Source organism: Acanthochromis polyacanthus, chromosome 16 (assembly GCF_021347895.1).
Source record: "Acanthochromis polyacanthus isolate Apoly-LR-REF ecotype Palm Island chromosome 16, KAUST_Apoly_ChrSc, whole genome shotgun sequence".
NCBI lineage: Eukaryota > Metazoa > Chordata > Actinopteri > Pomacentridae > Acanthochromis > Acanthochromis polyacanthus.
In genome coordinates, this window is record NC_067128.1 from 11,044,608 (window position 1) to 11,064,729 (window position 20,122).

General features: G+C 41.1%; 1 protein-coding gene across 1 annotated transcript in view; it reads left to right on the plus strand.

Moving 5' to 3' along the window:
* Nucleotides 1-20,122, plus strand: part of LOC110953978 (dystrophin) — a 197,865-nt gene that overhangs the window by 172,936 nt on the left and 4,807 nt on the right. The window contains 5 exon segments of the mRNA XM_022198233.2: nt 711-776; nt 10,530-10,691; nt 11,749-11,977; nt 17,978-18,053; nt 18,305-18,388. Of these exon segments, the coding sequence (XP_022053925.2) occupies nt 711-776; nt 10,530-10,691; nt 11,749-11,977; nt 17,978-18,053; nt 18,305-18,388 (617 nt within the window).

A 20,122-nucleotide genomic window follows, 5' to 3' on the forward strand; every position in this document is an offset into this window, starting at 1 on the left:
CTCTAAAGTGTATCAAGGTTACTCCTGTCAAAACACAACCCAGTGTGTACTTCTACACAAAGCTTTAATCATGAATAGTCTTCTGATGCGGCACTGCTCTGTCTGGCCTGTAACCTTCCACTGGCCATACACCATTAACTTTCACTCAGTGTGTCTGGCTGCATAGTTTTATCAACAGTGACACAGACACAAACCCATGAATTGCAATTTAAACAGAGTATTAAAGATATATCGCAGCTTATTGATATGCATAAAGAAATGCAGACATTTATGAGACTTGACTTTGGAGTTGTACTTTCTCCACCCGTACATATTCTGTCATAGTTCAATTTCATAATTAAGGATATGGCACGAGTTTAGTAAATACAGGCTTTGACATGTGGAACCGTAATCATGAGCATGGCAGCTTTAACAGGAAACCACATCCACATGTGCAGCACACAATCGCACATCTCTGCTGCACATGTAGACATCCACTGACACTCTGAACAGTGTCTCAGAAATAAAAATGGTCCTGCAAGCTGCCTTTATATTAGGACAGAGACTGCATGAACAGACTTATGTTGGTGACTGCAGAAATGATTCTTTTTTTTCATAACTTTGGTCATTTGATTTGTTTGGAGACTTCACTACATGCTTCAGATTTTAATTAGTGTGTGACTGTGGTGTTGATATTCTTTAATTTTTACTGATGATGCTTTAATTTCCAGGTTGGCTCAGATGGAACGTTCCAATGGCTCTCTGCCCACAGACAGCAGCTCAGCCACTGGAAGCATGTAAGTTACTCTCCAGCATTTCCACCATTTTTCGCTCTCTTTTTTTACACATCAAACACTGTTTAACCCTCTGAACTCCAAAGCCTGTCTGGCAGAGGTGAAAGGCTTGTTTCCTTAATTATAAATGCCAAATTTGTGCCATTTATCAGAGGTAGAAGCAATAGAAACTGAAAGAATTGTCAGATTTTCCCCTTTCCAATGGTGCTAGAAATAACAAGGTGGCTTTCCACGTTCCTGGAAAGAAATCAGGAGAGACTGTCAGCAAAATGAGGAATGTTTTGAGAGAGCAGCAGAAGTATGAGCTGAAGGGAAAAAGACAATGGGGTGTGGCTGAATACAGTGGAAAGGAGAGGACTTTACAAGAAAAGTAATGGATTAGACTGCCGACAAAGTGAGAGTGACTGCTCTCAGGATCTCTGATAACAACAGCGCTATCTTTGATCAGAGGAGATGAGAACATGGCAAAGCGTGAAAAAGAAATCGCCAAAAAAAAAAAAGCGGGAGAAGCTGATGAGGGGCATGAGTGATGAAACTCTTGATGGTGTGCGTTAAGGCATGTGTGTGTCTTGTGGAGGCCATTCAAGTTAAAGGACATATTGGCCCCTTTTCCCAGCCAAGATCCTAATCAGGGAATGAGCTTTTGAGGCTCAAATGAGCTCACGGACACACTCGCATGTGCACCCAGACAGAAACGCACACTCAGACGGGCACACGCTTGTCACTGTGTTCTTGTCTTTGGAGGGAATTGCTTTTCGCCTGTTGTGATAAGATGCATGTAGATCTCCAAGATTCCCCAAATAATAGATCGTCATGATAAATTTAGATGTATGCATGCATGTGTGAAATTGATTTGTGCATGTAAGGAGTCCAAAGATTTTCTTTTCGACTTTTATATCAACTGGGAAATACACTGAGGTCGATCATTAACAATATAACTTACAAAAATAAAACGCAAATAAAACCTTCCATAAAAATGGGAATGAAAGGCAAATGAAAACAAATAATCAAACCTTAAGAATAATCGCAGTGATTAGACTGAAAGCAAATCAATCAACTAAAACAAGATTAGATGCAAGTGAAATAAAATGAAATTAAAGATTTAAATTGCCTTCAGGATAGAAATGAGTCAAGCTTTAAATTGTTCTGCATGTTATTCCAGGTTGCCGCTGCTCAGCGAGTGAAATGGGATTTTCCAGGCTCAGTAAGAACAGCCAGCACCTGCAGCGTAATTTTATCATTTGAGCATATTGAATCAGGGCTTTACAAAGAGGGGCAGGCACCCCACCTTAGTATACAGCTCACAGTGATGACTATTAAAATTATCACCGGTACTAAATCGTAGTGCAGAGTGATAAACATCGTCCGGGTGTGTGAGAGTCTCAGCCGAAGCATGCAAGTATAAAATGTCGCCATAATCTGAGACTGACTGGAAAGTTGTCTCAGTAAGCTTCCTATTACAGTGCAGAGGGAAACATGTTTTATTAGTATTAAAGAAACCAATTTCCTTTCTTAATTTGCTCACCCATTTGGCCCCATGGTAGAGATAAGATTATCATAATTTTCCTGGCTTTGTTGAATTTCGTTTAATCTACATTAAGTTCTAATTTATGGTTAGTCAATCCAACTTGTAAATAAGCAAAGCAGTGCTGAAGGGATTGAACAGCCGAACGTACGGCCTCCACATTAAGCTACAAAATAACATCATCAGCATAAAGAAAGAGTATCATCCATCTGAAGAGTGAAGAGAATAGACCTCAGCACTGAGCCTTGTGGGACGCCTTTTGCAACTTGCACGGGATCAGATTTACCATTTGTAGTAACCACATACGACTGCTTGAAGATGAGGGAGCTTTGATTTCATCAATGTTTCATCATGTCTGGGAAAGTTCAATAAATAGAGCCGCACAGCAATAATGTAATTTAAGTGAAGATTTTCTATTTGGTCGATAGTGTCCCCATTCAGCACTGCCTCACATACTTAAACATGGTCGCGGTATAGCCACCATGAGTTGACAAATATCGCAAAATGTTTCAGTTAATATCTTAGCATCTGTGAGGCGTAGATGAAAGAAAGATGTTTCTATGGATTCATTGGATGATATTGATGAGAATGACATAAGCCACGCCTGTTCATGTTTTTAAACTGTTTCCTCTGTGTGGAATTTTAAGCTAGACATCAAGTCTTCACCAATTTATTTATCATAAAAAAAATTATCATTGAAAGTGCTGCAATAGAAGTAGGTGCAGGGACTAGAAGTAGTTTAAATTGTACATGCTTTCCCTCAATAATGCAAAAACACAGGAGGAAGTTCTAAATTCTCCAGAAATCTTGTGCCACCAGCCAACTGTGTTGTCACAGCTCAGAAATAATCGCATTGACACAGTGCTGCAGCTGCTATATATAGTTCCAGCAAGCCTCTCAGAAACATCCACAGGAGCCTTGTGTGTTCTCCTGTGTTTGATATGAGAGGCAATGTAGTCATCAGAACAATGCATACCTATTGTAGTATAAATAGCACCACAAGGCCTTGGCTTTACCTGGATTCCAGGATACATTGCGGACAGGGAGGATTCTATAAACGGGTTGCTAGAAGATGCAAAAGCTACTCAGATCTCTGTAAGCCAAAAAGACTGCTTTTTCTAAGTGTGTTTCAGAAGTGTTGAAAAGTGCACACGTTCAGAGCAGAGAGATTCATTCCCTGTATGCTGCATGTAAAGAAGGGAATATGGTTTGGGGATTTTTAAAAGGGAAATTCTCCTTTAAAGAAGTATTTACAGCACAACAGTGGAAAGACGCATGGGAAGACGGTTAAGACCTTTGAGAATCTCCAGTCAAGATCAAGTGAAGCATCATACTTTAATGTGTGTAGGTTCCACACATCAACAATGCAGTTCTGATGTCCATGCATCATGAGCACAACGCTTCACCTTCATTCAACCTTGATGCTTAGAGTGTCACTTTTAGAAGCACAAAGTCTTCAGCTGAAGAAAGCTGCATTCGTCTGCTCTCATTGCTTTCAGCTGATCCATAGGAAGACAGAAAAATAGAAAGACAAAAGCTGTTGGTGAGCAGGAGGAGGTGGGAACAGAGGTGGATTTATTTTCCTCCTAAAAGCTTTTGTAATGTGGGACAAACACATTATCACTTCTCCTCCTCACTCTCTCTTTTGTGCTTATACTGTGGCTTATTTAAGAGAAGAAGCCATTATCTTTGCCAGCTCTGAAAACAACACTGACGCTCGACACAGAAGCGTGCACGGCGCTAATGAGGTGAGGAAGATGACGGTTTGATGAAGGCTAATGGGTTTAACAGCAGAGAGGGAAAAAAAACATTTAGAACATAACCGGAGGTCTTGGGCTTTCGGTCATTTTTACATCAGGAGCTTTTCTTAGATTTTTGCTTCCTGCTGTAAAACAACAGCCTGGATGTAAATGTGCAGATAAAGAACATTTAAAAACCAACCATAAAATTATACTGCTTGCAGATAACTGGAACTAGTAAATCTTTCTTAAGAATGACTGTTTTTCAGCAGAGAGCACAATATAGCAATCATCTATATGACTGCCATATTGTTTAGATTTCAAGAAAAAAACGGTAATATTGCTCCGCTTATCATTAAATTATGCATACTCCTGATACAATAAAAGCCTGTTTTAGTTGCTGTTGCACATTAGATTAAGAACTAGGCTTTGAATGGGGAACATTTGGGTCTGAGACAGAAAATATGTATTTACTGCAGCCTGAGCAGTATCATTAATTGACAAGGGAAATGACCAAAATCGTTTTTCTCTGTTGTCCCAATATATTAAACTTAGATTTTTGAAGAGCTAAATAATGCTGAAGTCTTTTGCGATATAAATTGGGACTTACAACAGCAGCCACCGTTACAGCCGTCTTAGTTGACTAAAAATGATTTCCGAGTACCATTTGTTTACAACACAAGATCTTTGCAGGATAACATGCTGCTTCATAAATGTGAACCTAACCCTTAGAGCCTGACACACACTTCCAGCGAGGTGTATCACATAGCAAATGAAGCCGTACGATTTGACATTTCCAACTTTGCCAGTAGTTAAAATAAAAAGAGTACTCTTGAATTTAAATCAGATGTAATACTTGTTACTACCATACAGTTGTACGTCCTTCTCCACACTCATTAGTCTTGTTTGAATACCCCTGACCTCTTCATGCTATAGATATAATATATACTTATGTTAATATCTACGGAGTGCAGTCAGTGAAACGATATTAACATATCAAAGCAATTATATGTTAATATCATATCACAAGAAAGAGAAGAGCCTGAGCTTTGTAGTTATGCCTGGTAAATATTTCATACATACTGAAGCAATAGCATGATGAAGATGGATCAATTTTGCATGATAGTATCTTTTCTCATTTCTTCACCCATATCTCCTGCTTCTCGGTTGAATAAGTCATGAAGTCCTGTCATTTCATAGCGTTGGCTTACTGCAGCTTAACCTTTGCACTGATTCAAGTTCTCCCACCCTGTGCCAAAGAGTAATCTGGTTTTGAAATGACAGAAAATGTCTACGTGGACTTTACCTTCCACATTGTTTGAAAAATAAGATTCCCTTTAATTGCAATTATTCCGAAGTTGTGGTCAACAGATGAACACAGGTCACTTGTGCACAAGCAGGCAGTGAAGATCCAAGACTCTGCTTTACCACCTCCAGTATGTTAGGCGCTAAGTGCATATTCTTTCCATGCCATTATGGTTTTGTTATTGCAGCTTCCACACAGTCTTCCCTGCACAGCTGCAAATATGTCTCTGCTGCCAGCATTTTGTGCTGAGATGCATGTAAAAACATTACAATTTCATAATACACGATGTTTTTCCCTTGATATAAAGGCTTATGTAAAAAAAATCTGCAAACATTATCATATCAAATGATGGAAGATCTGGAAAGACTCCTATCTGGAAAGATCCAGCATGTATGGCTGGTCCAGATAGGAGCTTAAAAGTAAAGTTAGTGAAATTACCCTGAAAATGCCCAGGGGCTCTTACTGCGCTGCAATCGAATCGAATTAGGTGTAAATGAATGTTTATAGCTTTTGCTGTAGTCCTATTTTTCACACCAGTGTGCCCATTAGTAACTTTGAAATCTCACGTAAGAGTTGTGGTATTGTTTTAAGGGGGCCACTACTGTGCTGCATTTCTTTTCAAACGAAGTCGAACATTGTGTCTTCTTGCTGCGAATTAACTCGCCTTTCTCCTCGTTTTCAAGCTTTTGTTTCTTAGTTTATGATTGTCTTTCCTCTCATTTTCAAAGATGTGCTACGTTCCGCCTACAGCCGATTTCACCCAAGCCTCTTTGTTTATCACTCCAGTCCATCTGGCTGTTTGCGAGGAGACACACATACACACACTCAGAAATTATCCCCACGCTTCGTAGGACTTTGGGAGGTAGCAGCTCACGAAAACTTGCGTCGTGTAGCATGGATGAGTGCATTTACCAATTACATGCATGTTTGGCTTTTAGCTTGTATTTTCTGATCATTCAAATCCTGCAAACATCGATTTAGACTCACTGCCAGCTGTGCAGTGATATCAATAATTAGTGTGGCTGTGTGTGTGTGTGCATTTGGTGGCTACGGTGCTTTTGTTGTTTTTGTTTTGCATTGCTTTTATCTAAAAGGGAATCCTTAATTAGGAAGTTATTCGCCTGTTTTCTCTGACCTCCAGCCAAAGCACAGCGTTGCCTGACGTCACTGACGACCAAGACTCCCCGCTTTCCCTTTTTTTGAACCAGGCTTTTTTGTTTGCTTATCTCTCGTTTTCCAGTCTTTCCCCTGTGCTGAGCCTTTTTCTTGTCTTTCATATTATGCCCTTTATTCCCGTCGCTCTCCCTTTAATTTCTCCAGCCCTTTACTTGTTAAAGCACCTTTCATCCTCCCCTGTCCTCCCCTCCTTCTCTCGGCTTCCTTTCATCATTTTTAGTTGCAGACTAATCATGTTTTACCTTTGGGACCAGGCAACATACAAATGAAACACTGCACAGAGTTAACACTGAAATGCTTTGTTGAAGCCCTGCATCAACAAAAGTACAACTCCAATGACGAAGTTGCTGGACTTTGCAAAGAGAAAGCGAGGTTTTAACGTGTCTCACCAGAGGGGGAGAATAAAAGATTGTCGCCTCTGCCCTTCTTTCATCCTCTGACTTAGTTTTCGCTGGTATTCCTGATTTCCTTGTTTCTTTCTCCTGTTTCCCTCCGTCTTTATCTCACTGTTTCTCTGCGAGCTGAGCTGATAGTACTATTCAGCTTGTGAGGAGCTGCTCGCTTTGTGATATGCTAGCTGTGGCATCAGGCCCGGCGACTATTGTTGTTGCGTAAAAACTGTTAAAGTCCCCTCAGGCGTCTCCTCGGCTCACCCTCACCGAGCACGACACTCATATTCACACTGCAGCTACAGCAAGCTAATAGCCTCGATCGTCACCATTATTCACTTTTAATTCTTCTACCACACTGATGCTCTTTCCCCTGCCATCTCTTTCTTTTCTGAGTCTGTTTCTGTTCAGCACACTCCCTGAGCCTCCAGTCCTTTCATAGCGCTTCCTCTTTCTGCCTGGGTTTCAGAGCAGGTGCTTTGTGTTGGCTCTACCCCCTGTAGTCTCCATTTTCACATGTAATGATCCCCTTCTGCCGTCCTCTGGGTTCTCCCTGCTAGCCACATTGTCCTGCTGCAGACTCCTGTTGTCGGGGACCTGCCTAATTGGTCACTCAGTTTGTGCAGGACCCCCGTCTGGGGCCCCAGCAGAGAAACCTCACACCAATTTTCAAGTTCTTCTATGGGAACCAAGCCTTTCTTCATAGTCCCTGTCTGCCCGGCATACCAATATTTCAAAGGGAAAAGTGTATGTGTGTGTATATGTGTGTGTGTTGGTACTTTACTGCATGTTGGTACTCAGTAGCTGTGTCATATCCAACTTCTTGTCTCTGTTAAATGTCTGTATGCCGTTTTTAGGAACTCAGTGCTTTCAAGTTAGTGAAACACTGATGAATCACTCAAATATATGTGCATATATATCATGTAATCTCTGTCAGAATGTTCTGAAAGATAAGAAAAAGTTAGATTCATGTAAAAAAAATAAAAAATTAAAAGTAATGACTTCGTAAAGACAGAAAGAATGAAACCGGACAAGAAAAGGCGAGGAAAGGCTACTGGTTACAAAAGATAAAAAGCAGTGAAATGTCTTTTTTCTTTAACTGAGAGAGCAGAAAGGTTCAAAATATATTGGGGGCACGGCTTACAAAGTTTATTTCATGACTCTTTTATCATGGGTGCCTATAAATTTAACAAAATACATGAAAGGTTGAACGAAAAACTTAAATCTGTGTCTTAAAGAAAAGTGCTCTGAACTTGTGCTTCATGTCACACAAGGAGCTTAGGCTGGTCAACGATTTAAAAAACAAAAGCTTTTCTCTTTAACGTACATGGAAGGCTAGTAGCTTGATGTATTGTTCCTTTTATGCAAAAAGACGTGAACGTCGCAATTTATGTTCCTTTCATTAGCTTTTCGCTAGGGCTGCACAATTATGGTCAGACTGATAATGCCAGTTATTTTGAAGGACAAATAGTGAAGTGGCAACAGGGTCGTGGCTGCTTAAGGCTCATTGATGCATGTGAGGAGTTAAGGCTGGCGTGTGTAGTTCAGCCCACAGAGCCACTACGTTATCACAAATGGTTGAAAACCTTGATACAGAAGGATGATAGAAAAGAGTCAGAACACACAGTGATTCATAGCTAGCTGTCTGGCTGCTGATAAGTGCCCATGCCGACCTCTGACCAACATCAGAAGCACCTGTAATGAGCAACGTGAATGTCAGCGCTGGATAAAAGAGCGGCAGACCAAGATAGGCCGATGAATCACGTTTTCTTTACATGTAATAGCTGGATTCATCGTTTAACTTCAGAAGCGATGACAACAGAATGCGCTATGGACAGAAGGCAAGCTGGCAGAGGCAGCGTGATGCTGCTGGAAAACCTTGGATCCTGTACTTATGTGAATTCTACTTTGACGAGTAGTACCAGCCTAAACATGGTTCCAGACCACATACTCCGCTCCATGACAAATGTGTTCCCAGGCGGCTGTGGCCTCTTTCAGCAGGACAAACTTTGTGCCACACAGCAGACATTGTTCAGGAATGGTTTGAGGAACATGACAGATTTTAATGTGTAGACTTGTTCACTAAATTCTCCAGATTGCAATTGATCACACATGTGTTTGAAAGTCAAGTTCCATCCAAAAAGATCCCACCTCACCTGTCATACCACTTTCAGGACATCCAAGATCTGCTGCTCATGTCTTAGTGCCTGATACCCCAGGACACCTTGAGATTAGTGACACACCACTGGTTTTTTACTCGTGGCTTCATTGGTGTGCTTCTTATTTCTTTGCTTCCACAAACCAGACATCAGATGACTTACTTTGAGTGGACATGCCATTCCATTTATTTGGTTCAAGAAACAACAATCAAATGTCCAAATTCAAACACAGCCAGCCTGCGATCAAAGCAATGAATCTCTTATGTGTCACACTTGAACTAATCAGTGGCTCCTTAAATGTGTGCTCTACTCACCCCACAGTGTCCCTCTGGTGACCCTTAAAAATGGCTCCACCAGAGATGCTGTTTTGATTGTACAAGGGGAACATGCATATTATTAGACACGTAATGCACTGACCAGCTACAAATCGTGTGCCTAATATTGTGTAAGTTCCCCTCATGATGCTGTCTGAACAGCTCACCAGTCAGGGCATGAACTGAAACCTCTAGACTTCTTGGGGTGTCTGGAACGTGGACATTAGTAATAGATCCTTTGGGTCATTTGGGTTGTGGGTCAGGGCCTCTGCAAAAAGGACTTGTTATGGCACATCCCACAGGTGCTTAGTGGAATTGGGATGAGGAGAGTTTTCAGGACAGTGCAGCATCTTTCTCAGTTGCATTCCTTGAGCAATCTCTGAACAGTTTTTGTAGAGTAGTGGGGTGTATTGTCCTGCTGGGAGAGGTTACTGCCAGCGGAAAGGCCTGCTGGAGGGCATGCTTGGTTTGCAGCTGTGTTTTATGTTTCAAAGTAACCTCCACATTAATTCCAGGATTCAAAGTTTCATAGCAGAACATTGTACTGTTACAAGATAATCAGTGTGATTCATTTCACCTAAATTTGGTTTTGATGTTGTTGCTTATCAGTGTGAGCTGGAATTTAGGCAGTTTGCCACTAAGTCCATAGTGTGGTACTTTTAAAAAGTAAAATTTAGTTTTGTTATTGATTGCAAGATAGTGTCAGCAGTAATAATGAAATGCATTAAATCTCTGTACCTATGGACGGTAGATGAGAAAAATGAATTCATTTTCAGAAGGACAAAAAGTTTAAACAGGCAAGGACATTGATAGAATACATTTGAATCAGCTAAGACAGAAATAAAATGACATAATTACAACATTTTTTTATGTTACACAGTTTAAAACCCCTTTCATTTCAGCTTCACTGGTTCTTTGAGTGCAACTCTATGCCTTTGTAAAGCTCTATTGTATTTCCCAGCCTTCATCCGAATGTTTTAAGTAATTATCATAATTCTTTAAAGGACAAAACATTTTTTCTTGTGTACATTGCTCAAGTGCTGAATTAAGTTGTCTTTCTCTAAGTGAACAGATGGTGGATTAAACTGACTAATAACTACAAGATGTTTGGACTCCTTGCTGATCACTTACCTCTGCTCTTTCCACAGGGATGATGAACATGCCCTGATCCTTCAGTACGTACAGACACTGGGAGGGGAAGGTTCCCCGAGCAGCCAGCCACAGAGTCCTGCCCAGATCCTCCAGGCTGTGGAGAGGGAGGAGCGAGGTGAACTGGAGCGGATCATAGCTCGTTTAGAGGAGGAGCAGAGGTAGGACATTAGAGATGAAAAATGTCACTTAAAAAATTATAATCTTACTAAAATAGATTATCACGTCTTAGCTGCGGTTTCTCTGAGATCAATAAGAAGTTATTAGTATCAAATCTATGGACACTGCCATTATCAAAATGCACTCCAATTAAATAAAATGTTTTTTTTCTGTTGTTGTTTTTCTTTTCTTTTTTGCATGCACTGTTTATTCCCAGCCTCTCGGTGTAATTCGAGTACACGTGCTCACTTCACACTCCAGTGCACAATATTCAAACATACACACTTCCCAAACTCCCAGCATGTCTCATGTGCCAAGTCCTTCCGTGGTTTGATTTGTAAATGGAGATCGCTTAGAGACAAAGTGACTGCGCAATCCATTGTTGAAAAGACGTTTTTGCACGGTAGCTTGACTGGTGTGATTTAACACTGATTACACACACATACAGGCAGACTGGGAGAGCGAGCAGAACAGAGAGAGAGAGAGAGAGAAAAGGGGAGAGAGAGCTTTACTGCCAGGCTCATAAATGCCAACTTAAGTAAAGCACTGCAGCTTAGGGTTCTGCACTGAGAGAGGAGGTGAGGAGGGAGTGAGGCGGGAGATTTGGCAGGGGTCCTTTATGTTTGTCTATCCACTTTAAATAGGATTTTACTGAGAAAGCAGAAAGCGGAGATAAACACGAGTGTGGTATTTTTCTGTGACGCCCCACTGTGGGGGTTCAGGAAGAGGCTTTTGAATGCTCTGTTTGAGAGTCTGTCAGGGATTATAGCAACAATCATATATTTGTAATAATTATTTAATGATGGAAAAGACCACACAGGAGAGAATATAGATTATCCCTCATTTGGTGTTTTGATGATCGTGGAAAAACCTTCCTGCAAGCTCCCAGGTGTTAATTCTGGTTAAGTTTTGATGACTGCCAAGGACACGGCATGATTCACGTAGTTTTCGCACTTATAAAACCAGTCAATGACACATTGTGTGTTTATGGATGTATCCTTATTTTTTGTTTCTTCAGTTATTTATTGTAGGTTTTCGCCTCTAACCTGTCTTCCCCAGGACGCTGCAGAGGGAGTATGAACAGTTGAAGGAGCAGCATGGCCAGCGAGGGGCACCTGCTGCAAGCCCCTGGGAATCAGAGGGCCACCCTGATGAGGCCGATCTTCTCGCTGAAGCGAAGCTTCTACGACAACACAAAGGCCGGCTGGAGGCACGCATGCACATCCTGGAGGAACACAACAAACAGCTGGAGTCTCAGCTCCACCGCCTCCGGCAGCTACTGCACCAGGTGACTTAATGCTCGCACTCATTTGCTGAACAGTTTCATACCCATAATCTACAGGTTATACTTGAGAGAAGACGGATATTTGCAGTCTTGCATAAATATTTCCAAAGTAGTAATTACTCTGAGACAAAACGGACTCGGGGCAACTTTTTGTTCAGTGCTTTTCCCTGACAATTGCAAAGATTAAAACTGATTGTTACAGCAGCTGTGAAGAGCCTGTTTGCAGAAGAGAATAGCTGTCATTTGGTGCTTTAAAGACAGAAAGCAACATAGATTTTAAAATGAGAACTAATTAAAACCAGAGGTAGCAAAGTTCTCTGTTCTTTTCAACATAGAATGAAAAGTATTTGCTGTTCCATCACATCTCTGGAACAAAATGCACATCAAGCAACTAAAACCAAGCACAACTGTATTAGAAGTGATAAAAGCAGATTGAGTCGGGTCAAAAACAGTAATGCACGTTCACCATTTGTATCACCACACATCTCCGACAAATGAGGTTGTCAGTTGAACTCTTCCTGAAGGTCTTAGTGAAGTTGGCAGACATTTTGGTGACAGGGTGACGTATCTAGAGAGTCTGCAGGTTATGGGAGGGTTTGAACCTTTTCAGCAGCTCCGGTAGAAGTGCAGTGACATAAAGACACACACGCCTTGTCTTCCTGAAAATTGGGCGATTGAGATTGCCATCTATGGAAAGCAGATGTGTTCTTTGTCCATGGCATCAGCATAGTATATGCAGCCAAGTGTGATGTCTGCTGTCTGCTCAATACAGCTGAAAGCAAGACTAGTCAGCAAGAAGGATGTTGGGTTTTTTTTTTTTTTTCATATTGCTAGTGTCCAACCAACAGGCCCACTACAACCAATTAGGACACTGTTCTGCCGGAAGATTAAGGCTTTGGCATCGCTGGTGAGATTGCGAACCAGCCTCCCTCAGGGAACTTTTCACAGTTTGAGCAGATATTCTCTGGTTGTGCACACCAACAACCTCATCAGCAGTCTCTGCAGCCGACAGCAACCAACTCTGTAGCTGGACGAGCTGAATGTGACGATCCGTAGCTCGGGTGGTGACATATGGTCTGCTGTCATGTGGCAGGCTGTCTGTCATACCATGCTGTCTGAAAAGATTTCTTAGATGCCGAGTAGTGGAAGTTGTGGACATTCAAGTGTCTGGATGTGGCCCCAACTGACATGCCAGCCACATTCTCAGCTTTCTTTTGTCATTTGTGGCATCGTGTCATTTGAATAGAGCTGCATTTCAGGTGGATTTCTGCAGTTGCTGGTGAAAGTCTGCGCTCTGTTCACACTATCTGATATCACACTATTTTAAAGCCACATCTTAATTGGGTAAATTTATTCCTTTCTAACCAGAATAATAGAGATGAGTTTCATAAGCTTCTTCTCTTAGTCAGAAAAGAACACCTCTTGCTGGCTGCATTTAAATTTTGATCAGTTTATATACATCAGAGGGTTGATGATGGTTGTTTCATGGAAACTTCTTACAACCAGTATGTAGCATGCCACTGGTTATTTGGTTATAGTCTCATTTTTTCAAAATTAAATAAAATTAATTCATTTTTTCCAGGAAAAGTATGATTTTCACTGTCACAAAGTCTCCTTTGAGCACAGCACACAAACAACTGTGACTTGAATTTTATTTTTCGCCAAAAGTTGCCTTTCCTTTTGGGTCATTAGGCTTGTTGTTGAGGAGCAGCCGTGCAGTAATCACAGTTCGCCGATTCACTAACACACACCAGCTGTCAGGGTTGTTTCAGAGCAGCTCGTAAAATAAAAAGACAAATTCAAATCTGAAACACTGGCAGAATGCTTCCAATAAATCGAAAGGATTCTCTCAAAGTCATTTAATTTTTATGTCAACATAAATACATGCTTCAATTATTAACCCACACACACGTCTGTATGTATTTGGGATAACCCATTTATCCTGGCTTTGTCGTGTCTCTGAATAACAAAAACCGCTCATCAAGACCAAGATTAGATCCTAATCACATCATTACCATTCCAGCCATTTTCGGGGTCTCTAACAATAACTACCAGATTTGTTTGTGCCAAACCAGCAACAAACTCAACACAACAGACTGAGCAAACAGGTACTGGTTCTCTGGACAGCTGTGGAACTGGAAGCATGAGAATAACCTACAACAAATGGTTGCTGACGTGACTCAGCATGTGTTTAATGGATAAGGGGTAACATTTCACAAGTAAAATGGGAGTTTTTAGACAGCAGACATGCAGTTGTTAACATACTGATTGTATACATAGTATCTAACTTAAAGGAGCTGTATTGTGCCACTTTTCAGCAAATTAATGAAAGTCTCACATGTTCCCACAGTTCACCATGACAATATAAGCAGGCAGGCTCACTTGTAAGCAGCAGGCAGTAAAAGGTTAGGATTATACGAAGTTTGAGCTGGATGACTATAGACTACTTAGCTGTACATAGTGGTTCAGTAAAATTCCTTCTGTCTTGTAAACATGGGAGGCTCTCCTTTTTAGTTGTGGGGAGGCCACAGGAACAGCTGAAGTAAAGAGTTTCATATCATACCAGCTTTTATTTTACACCTCTGAGTTTACAACAACCTGAGTTTACAAAACTATAAAATGGATTGTTACCATATAGGTTAGTGAATGTGTTAATGTCGCAATGTAGAAATGCAAGTTTTTAAGTGGAAGTCCTGAATGTTGAAAAGCAAGAGTACTCATTAGGGAACATAGCATGATATTACACATAATTATACATTATACATAATATGTGATTATTATTGACACAGATAACTAACTTAAAGACATTTTTCTGTTATTCTGCTTCAGCTGGGTCACGAGTTGTTACATAAATTAATTTATAAAAAATGCACTATATATTAAGTGACTCATATTCAGAGGTTTGTGCTGTAAATTGTTCAGTTTCTTATTGTGGGCCTTTCCAGTGCTGTGTATGCTATAAGACACTGCGTCCCCACATTGAGTTTAACATGTCACCACATCCTGATGCTGATTCCGAAAGACAAATAATACAAGCATGATGGCGGGCACAGCCACCTACACACAGAACAACATCCCCACACTAAGTAAGAACCTGTGCTGTGTCTCCAGAGACCTGATGATATGTCAACATGTCTTTCCATCAGCTGCAGCATTACTGCCAGGCTGCAGAATAATAAGCCCAGCCGGCTTGATGGCGCGCATTAAATTCACACTCCTGAAGGCTGACCAAAGCCCTGACCTGAGCTATTCTAAGACGAGCCTCAAGACACTCGCTGTGCTCCAGAGACATTTCCAACATGTTAGCCTTTACTGGCGCCAGGGGCACCATGAGATGAAGGAGGAACACACGAGTGAGGGGAGGGAGCGACATTGATTTAGTTTCTTGCAGTCGGAAAGCTAAAGGGAATGTGAGATTCTGCCATAAATGTCACTAGACACAAAGTGTTTGCTCAGAAAAATGGCCTGTTTCATCAGACATTTCTTATCAGCCATGACTTGAAGTATTCATTTATGATGCTTTTTCGTCTTACTAATGACAATATTGGATCACAAGTTGCTAGTTTATCTGTGAATCTGCATGTACCAGGCTCTGACCGCCCATCGGGAAGTTCAGGAATTTCCTCGGTGGGCTGCTATGTTTTTCCAAAGCTGTGTTTCTGTTATATACGCAGATCTTCAGTAGGTCATCTTGGCTGCAGCGCATTGAGCTGATTAGTATCTAAAATGTGTTAAATGTGTCTGGTACTCATTGCTGGGGTGCTGGAAAGGTGTCAAACAAAGTGTGTTAAGATCTAACAGATCTGATCTGCTTAAATAAAAGATCTACGTAAATAAAAGCAGCCTGCAGGTGATGATGAGGACGGAGGTGAAGAGGCAGAAAGCAGGGACCAGCTGCTAAATGAGCTAACTAAATGTTTTTGTTAACCTCTAAGTGTGTCAGAGTCCTGCAGCAGATTTGACCATTTCCAAGGTTTAACTTTCAGACTTTGGCTACGTTTATACAAGGACCATCTTGACAGAAAACGCAAATGTGGCGTCTTGTCATTTCACGTTTAGACGAGCGGTTTTGAAGGAAATCTGCGTATATACGGTGACTCTATAGTTTGTGGAATTCGATTGGATATGCATGCCAAGCAGCTGGGTGGCGCTGTGACAAAACTCCGCCATGTCTACGCGCATGCTTACTATCTCCCTTTTCGGATCTCTGCCGCGGTAAATGTTCATGAATGGAATCTGTACAGATTCTGTACGTTTGTTGGTACGACTCCTGTAGTGTACATAGAGCTGCCAGAGTTGCTTGAAGGTACGAAGGATGGAAATAATCACACATCTTTGTTTACTGCCTTGTACCGGCCGGCAAACCAAAGCACCGGCGCACGTATGTGACGTAATCGCGTACGCGACGTGGTCAGATCTCGGCAAAGTTTTGCGTTTTGCTGTTTAGACGGAAACGTAACGGTGGAGAGTTTTCAACTTTTCCACTCTGGAGGCCAGTTTCAAATTTTTGCGTTTTTAAGCCCCCAAAACGCCGTCCTCGTATAAACGGCAGGATGTTTTGTTGAAATATTTTGATGTTTTTACCTGCAAGCGTCCTCGTGTAAACGGCCCCTTAATGTTTAGCAGAGGTTACCCAAAATTTCATGTTTTAAATAACGGTTGTCAACTTGAATTGAAAATGGGTAAAATAAGCATAAATTTAGTGCTCCTCTCGATTGCTCATTAAATTCGTTTGCATTATGACCTGTAAGAAATAGAATATTTTCTGCAAAGCCCATCAATACAAATGAGTTGTTAAATACACTACAGTGCAAACAAACAGGTGGCTCTGAACAAGAAAGGGAAAGAACGGAGGAGGAGGGAGCAGGAACCAGCACAGATCCAATTAGAGGTGCATGACTGAGCGTTGTTGTGTGACTGAAGTAAATTAAAGCACAATGCATCATTCATGTGATGTGGTTGGACTACTTCATTTGAGCTAATTATTGTTGCATTGAAAGAACCGGAAGGAATGGCAAGCATGCTGCAATATTTTTAATAGTTCCCATAATAAAAGCTAATTATTAACTCAGATTAGATACATAAATTCAACTTATTTTGCTTTCTGTGCACACAAGATGAAATCGAGAGGAAAGCACTGGGAAATTAGTTTAATCCTTTAAATTTTAGCCAAACCCGGGTAACACAATTGAACAGATTGTAGGAATTTTCTGAAATTAAAGGATTCGTTGAAGAACAAACGTGTTGTCAGTTTGAGTTTGGTGTATCAGATTGGGGCTGCTTGGCAGGAAAGTCGCGGGCTGCTTTTTTTGTTGCAAGTCCTCTTCCGTGTTTCCATTCTCCTCTATGCCTGAAGCAATGTTTTCAGTGATATACCCGACACAGTGGGGCTCACAGCAGGACAAGTCAGCTGTGAACCCCACTGCTGATATCAAAGTGGGGCTAGTGGCTACTGAGCAGGAACATCACAGAGCTGACCACAGTGGAGAACCCTGTGAGGAACATGCTGAATATCAACAATGTTTTATAGATTATCTCTGCTGTTTCTGAGCAACTGGGTGGACATTAAAGAGTAGGAAAGGACGGCTAATGAAGATTAATACCGTGGACACAGTGTGTATTTTATACTATTATGGGCTCAGTAATATTTGCCATATATTTAAGTGTCATGCCTTTCATTTAATCCTTCAAGTTGGCAGCTCACAAATTTTTACTGTTGCACTCACTGAAAAATCCATGCAAATGTCCTTCAAGGTCTTTGAAAGTGGTTCGTACTGTAGCATTTTACAGTCATTTTGGGACATTGGCAGAGATTTGTTTGAGAAATGTTTTTGTACGCATGACAACAGCCTAATTGTGCCGCCCTCTGGTATTCCCTTGTCTCCGCCTGCTGCTGTGAAGCAGGGCTAATTTTGAAGTTGTCAAGCAGATGGCAAGTGCAACAGTTACATTACAATGATGGAGTTTTCTGTTTTGTTTCTGCTCTCTGTGTCTTGCTGTCAGCCGGAAGTGGATTCAAGGGTAAATGGAGTGTCGCCTCCCACCGTGCAAGAGCGAGGGCCACTTACCGAACACTCAGGTGAGACACTCGAGCTCCAAAAGTGTCGCATAGTCGGCCACAGACACTCACTGTGTCTTATCCTATGAAGATCTGTCCTTGGAATGTGGTCGATTTGGCATAAGCTGCATTCTACAGCAGCTTGCAGCTTTTCGTGAGGTTCTCTGAAAGTTTGATCGTTGCTCTCATCACAGAAAAACTTGTTGCTCGCTGACACGTCGAGGTGTGTGTGGTAACTAAATCTAACTTTCTGTGCCTGCATGCGTGTTCAGATGAGCTGCTGGACTCCCACAACAGCAGCTCTGACCTGGCAGATGTAATGGAGCAGATTAACAACTCCTTCCCTGCATGCAGTCGTAAGTTTCCCAATCCTCCTCTTCTCTCTCTCTCTCTCCCTCTGCGATGTAATTAAGTGGATTTTATTAATTGACACTGTATAGCTGCCGCAGTTCTTTGCAAAATTAATTAAGCTACATATTTTGAAATGTTATAAAAAGTCAAACATGGTGGAAAAGCTTAATGCATTTTTTTTCTGAACCACAGTTTCCTTAAATGCAGCATGACGCCTTCAAAACACTCATTTCTGTTAATTGTTTTAAAAGAAGCAGCAAACGTCACAGTTGGAAAGCTGGAAACAAATAATGTTTGGCATTTTCCTCGAAGTACCGATATCAATAAATTACTGTTTTACACTTTAACATTTGCTGGCAATATCTTATTTTTGACATTATGATTAAAACGGTATTGATGTGTAATTTGTTTTGATGTGATAGTTTGAGGAGCAGCATCAGTTTGTCGTGTGACATCAAAATCCATCCACGTAACACATTTGTTGCGCGTTTTCACAGCAAAACACAACAAACAGTAATCGCAGAAAATGAGTGTTTTTTTTTTCCATTAAAATACAAATTTGCTTTAAAATTCTCACAGGTGGACATAATTACAGTTTATACTAATTTATGCTGTAGTTTAGTCGGTCATGAGCGCTGACCTCATCACAGCTGTGTAACTTTTTACTGTGGAAAAAAAAGACTTTCCTGATGTATCACAAGTTTTTTTTAAATACTTTTTTCACAGCATGATGTGTATGGATTTATTTTGTTTGAGATACTTTTTTGCACATCGGAGCTAGAGTCAGCCACACTGCGATACCCCCGGGGCAAAGAAAGGTCAAGAGCCCAACGCTGGCCACATGGGAGTGCTGTGTCTTGAACCCCTGACCTTCCAACGCCCAAAGCTATGATCTCTAGGTCACCACCATCCGAAAAACTGAGCTAACGTGACCTCCCTGTTTGATAAAGTAACTACTAAGAAAAGGAAACAAGTAGTAGTCAAGCCAGTGGAAGAACTTTGTAGTATAGAATAAGTAGCTGCAGTTAATGGAAGATTTTCACTGTTGAGCTCAAACGATGAATATCTTGCCCATATGTTCCACTCGGCAGCATCTCTTCACCTGATCTGTTCTAGTGGCATCTTAATAGCCAAACTTTACAGGATATGTAGTAAAATTAACTGTAAAATAAGACACCAAAGTGTGTCATTCTTTACCTCATATTCACATCATTTTTAACTAGCTTCTATTCAACAGCACAGATAAATTCCTGAGTGTTACCTGTGTCCTCCCTATGAAACATTTTCAGAAGTATCACTGTTTTATTGATCCCTTAGTCGTCTTCTTCTGCCTCTTTCACCACTTCACACTGTCCTGCTTTGCATCTGATTCCCTTTTCCTTTGCCTCATACTGTCACTGAGCTTCGTTTGTGCGTGGCGTATGCATGTGTTTGTGCGCTGACAAGTGTCATTTTAAAGTCATAGCAGCCTGAGCAGCTGTGCACAGTGGTGGATGAAAAGGTCTTACTTTATATTTCATTGAAAAGCGCGACACAGTGTGCATTTTTATGCAGCGTATCGAGGTTCCTCTTCAGCGTGACTTTGTGGTTTCGATTCTGCTGCAGCACTTGCTCAGACACAAAGATTTTAAACAAGCCCTTAAGGTTTTTTTTTCCATTATCATTTAGATTTGGTATTTGATATGATCATGAAAAACCTTACAACCTCATTACTCTTAATAGCCGAATTTGGAAAAAAA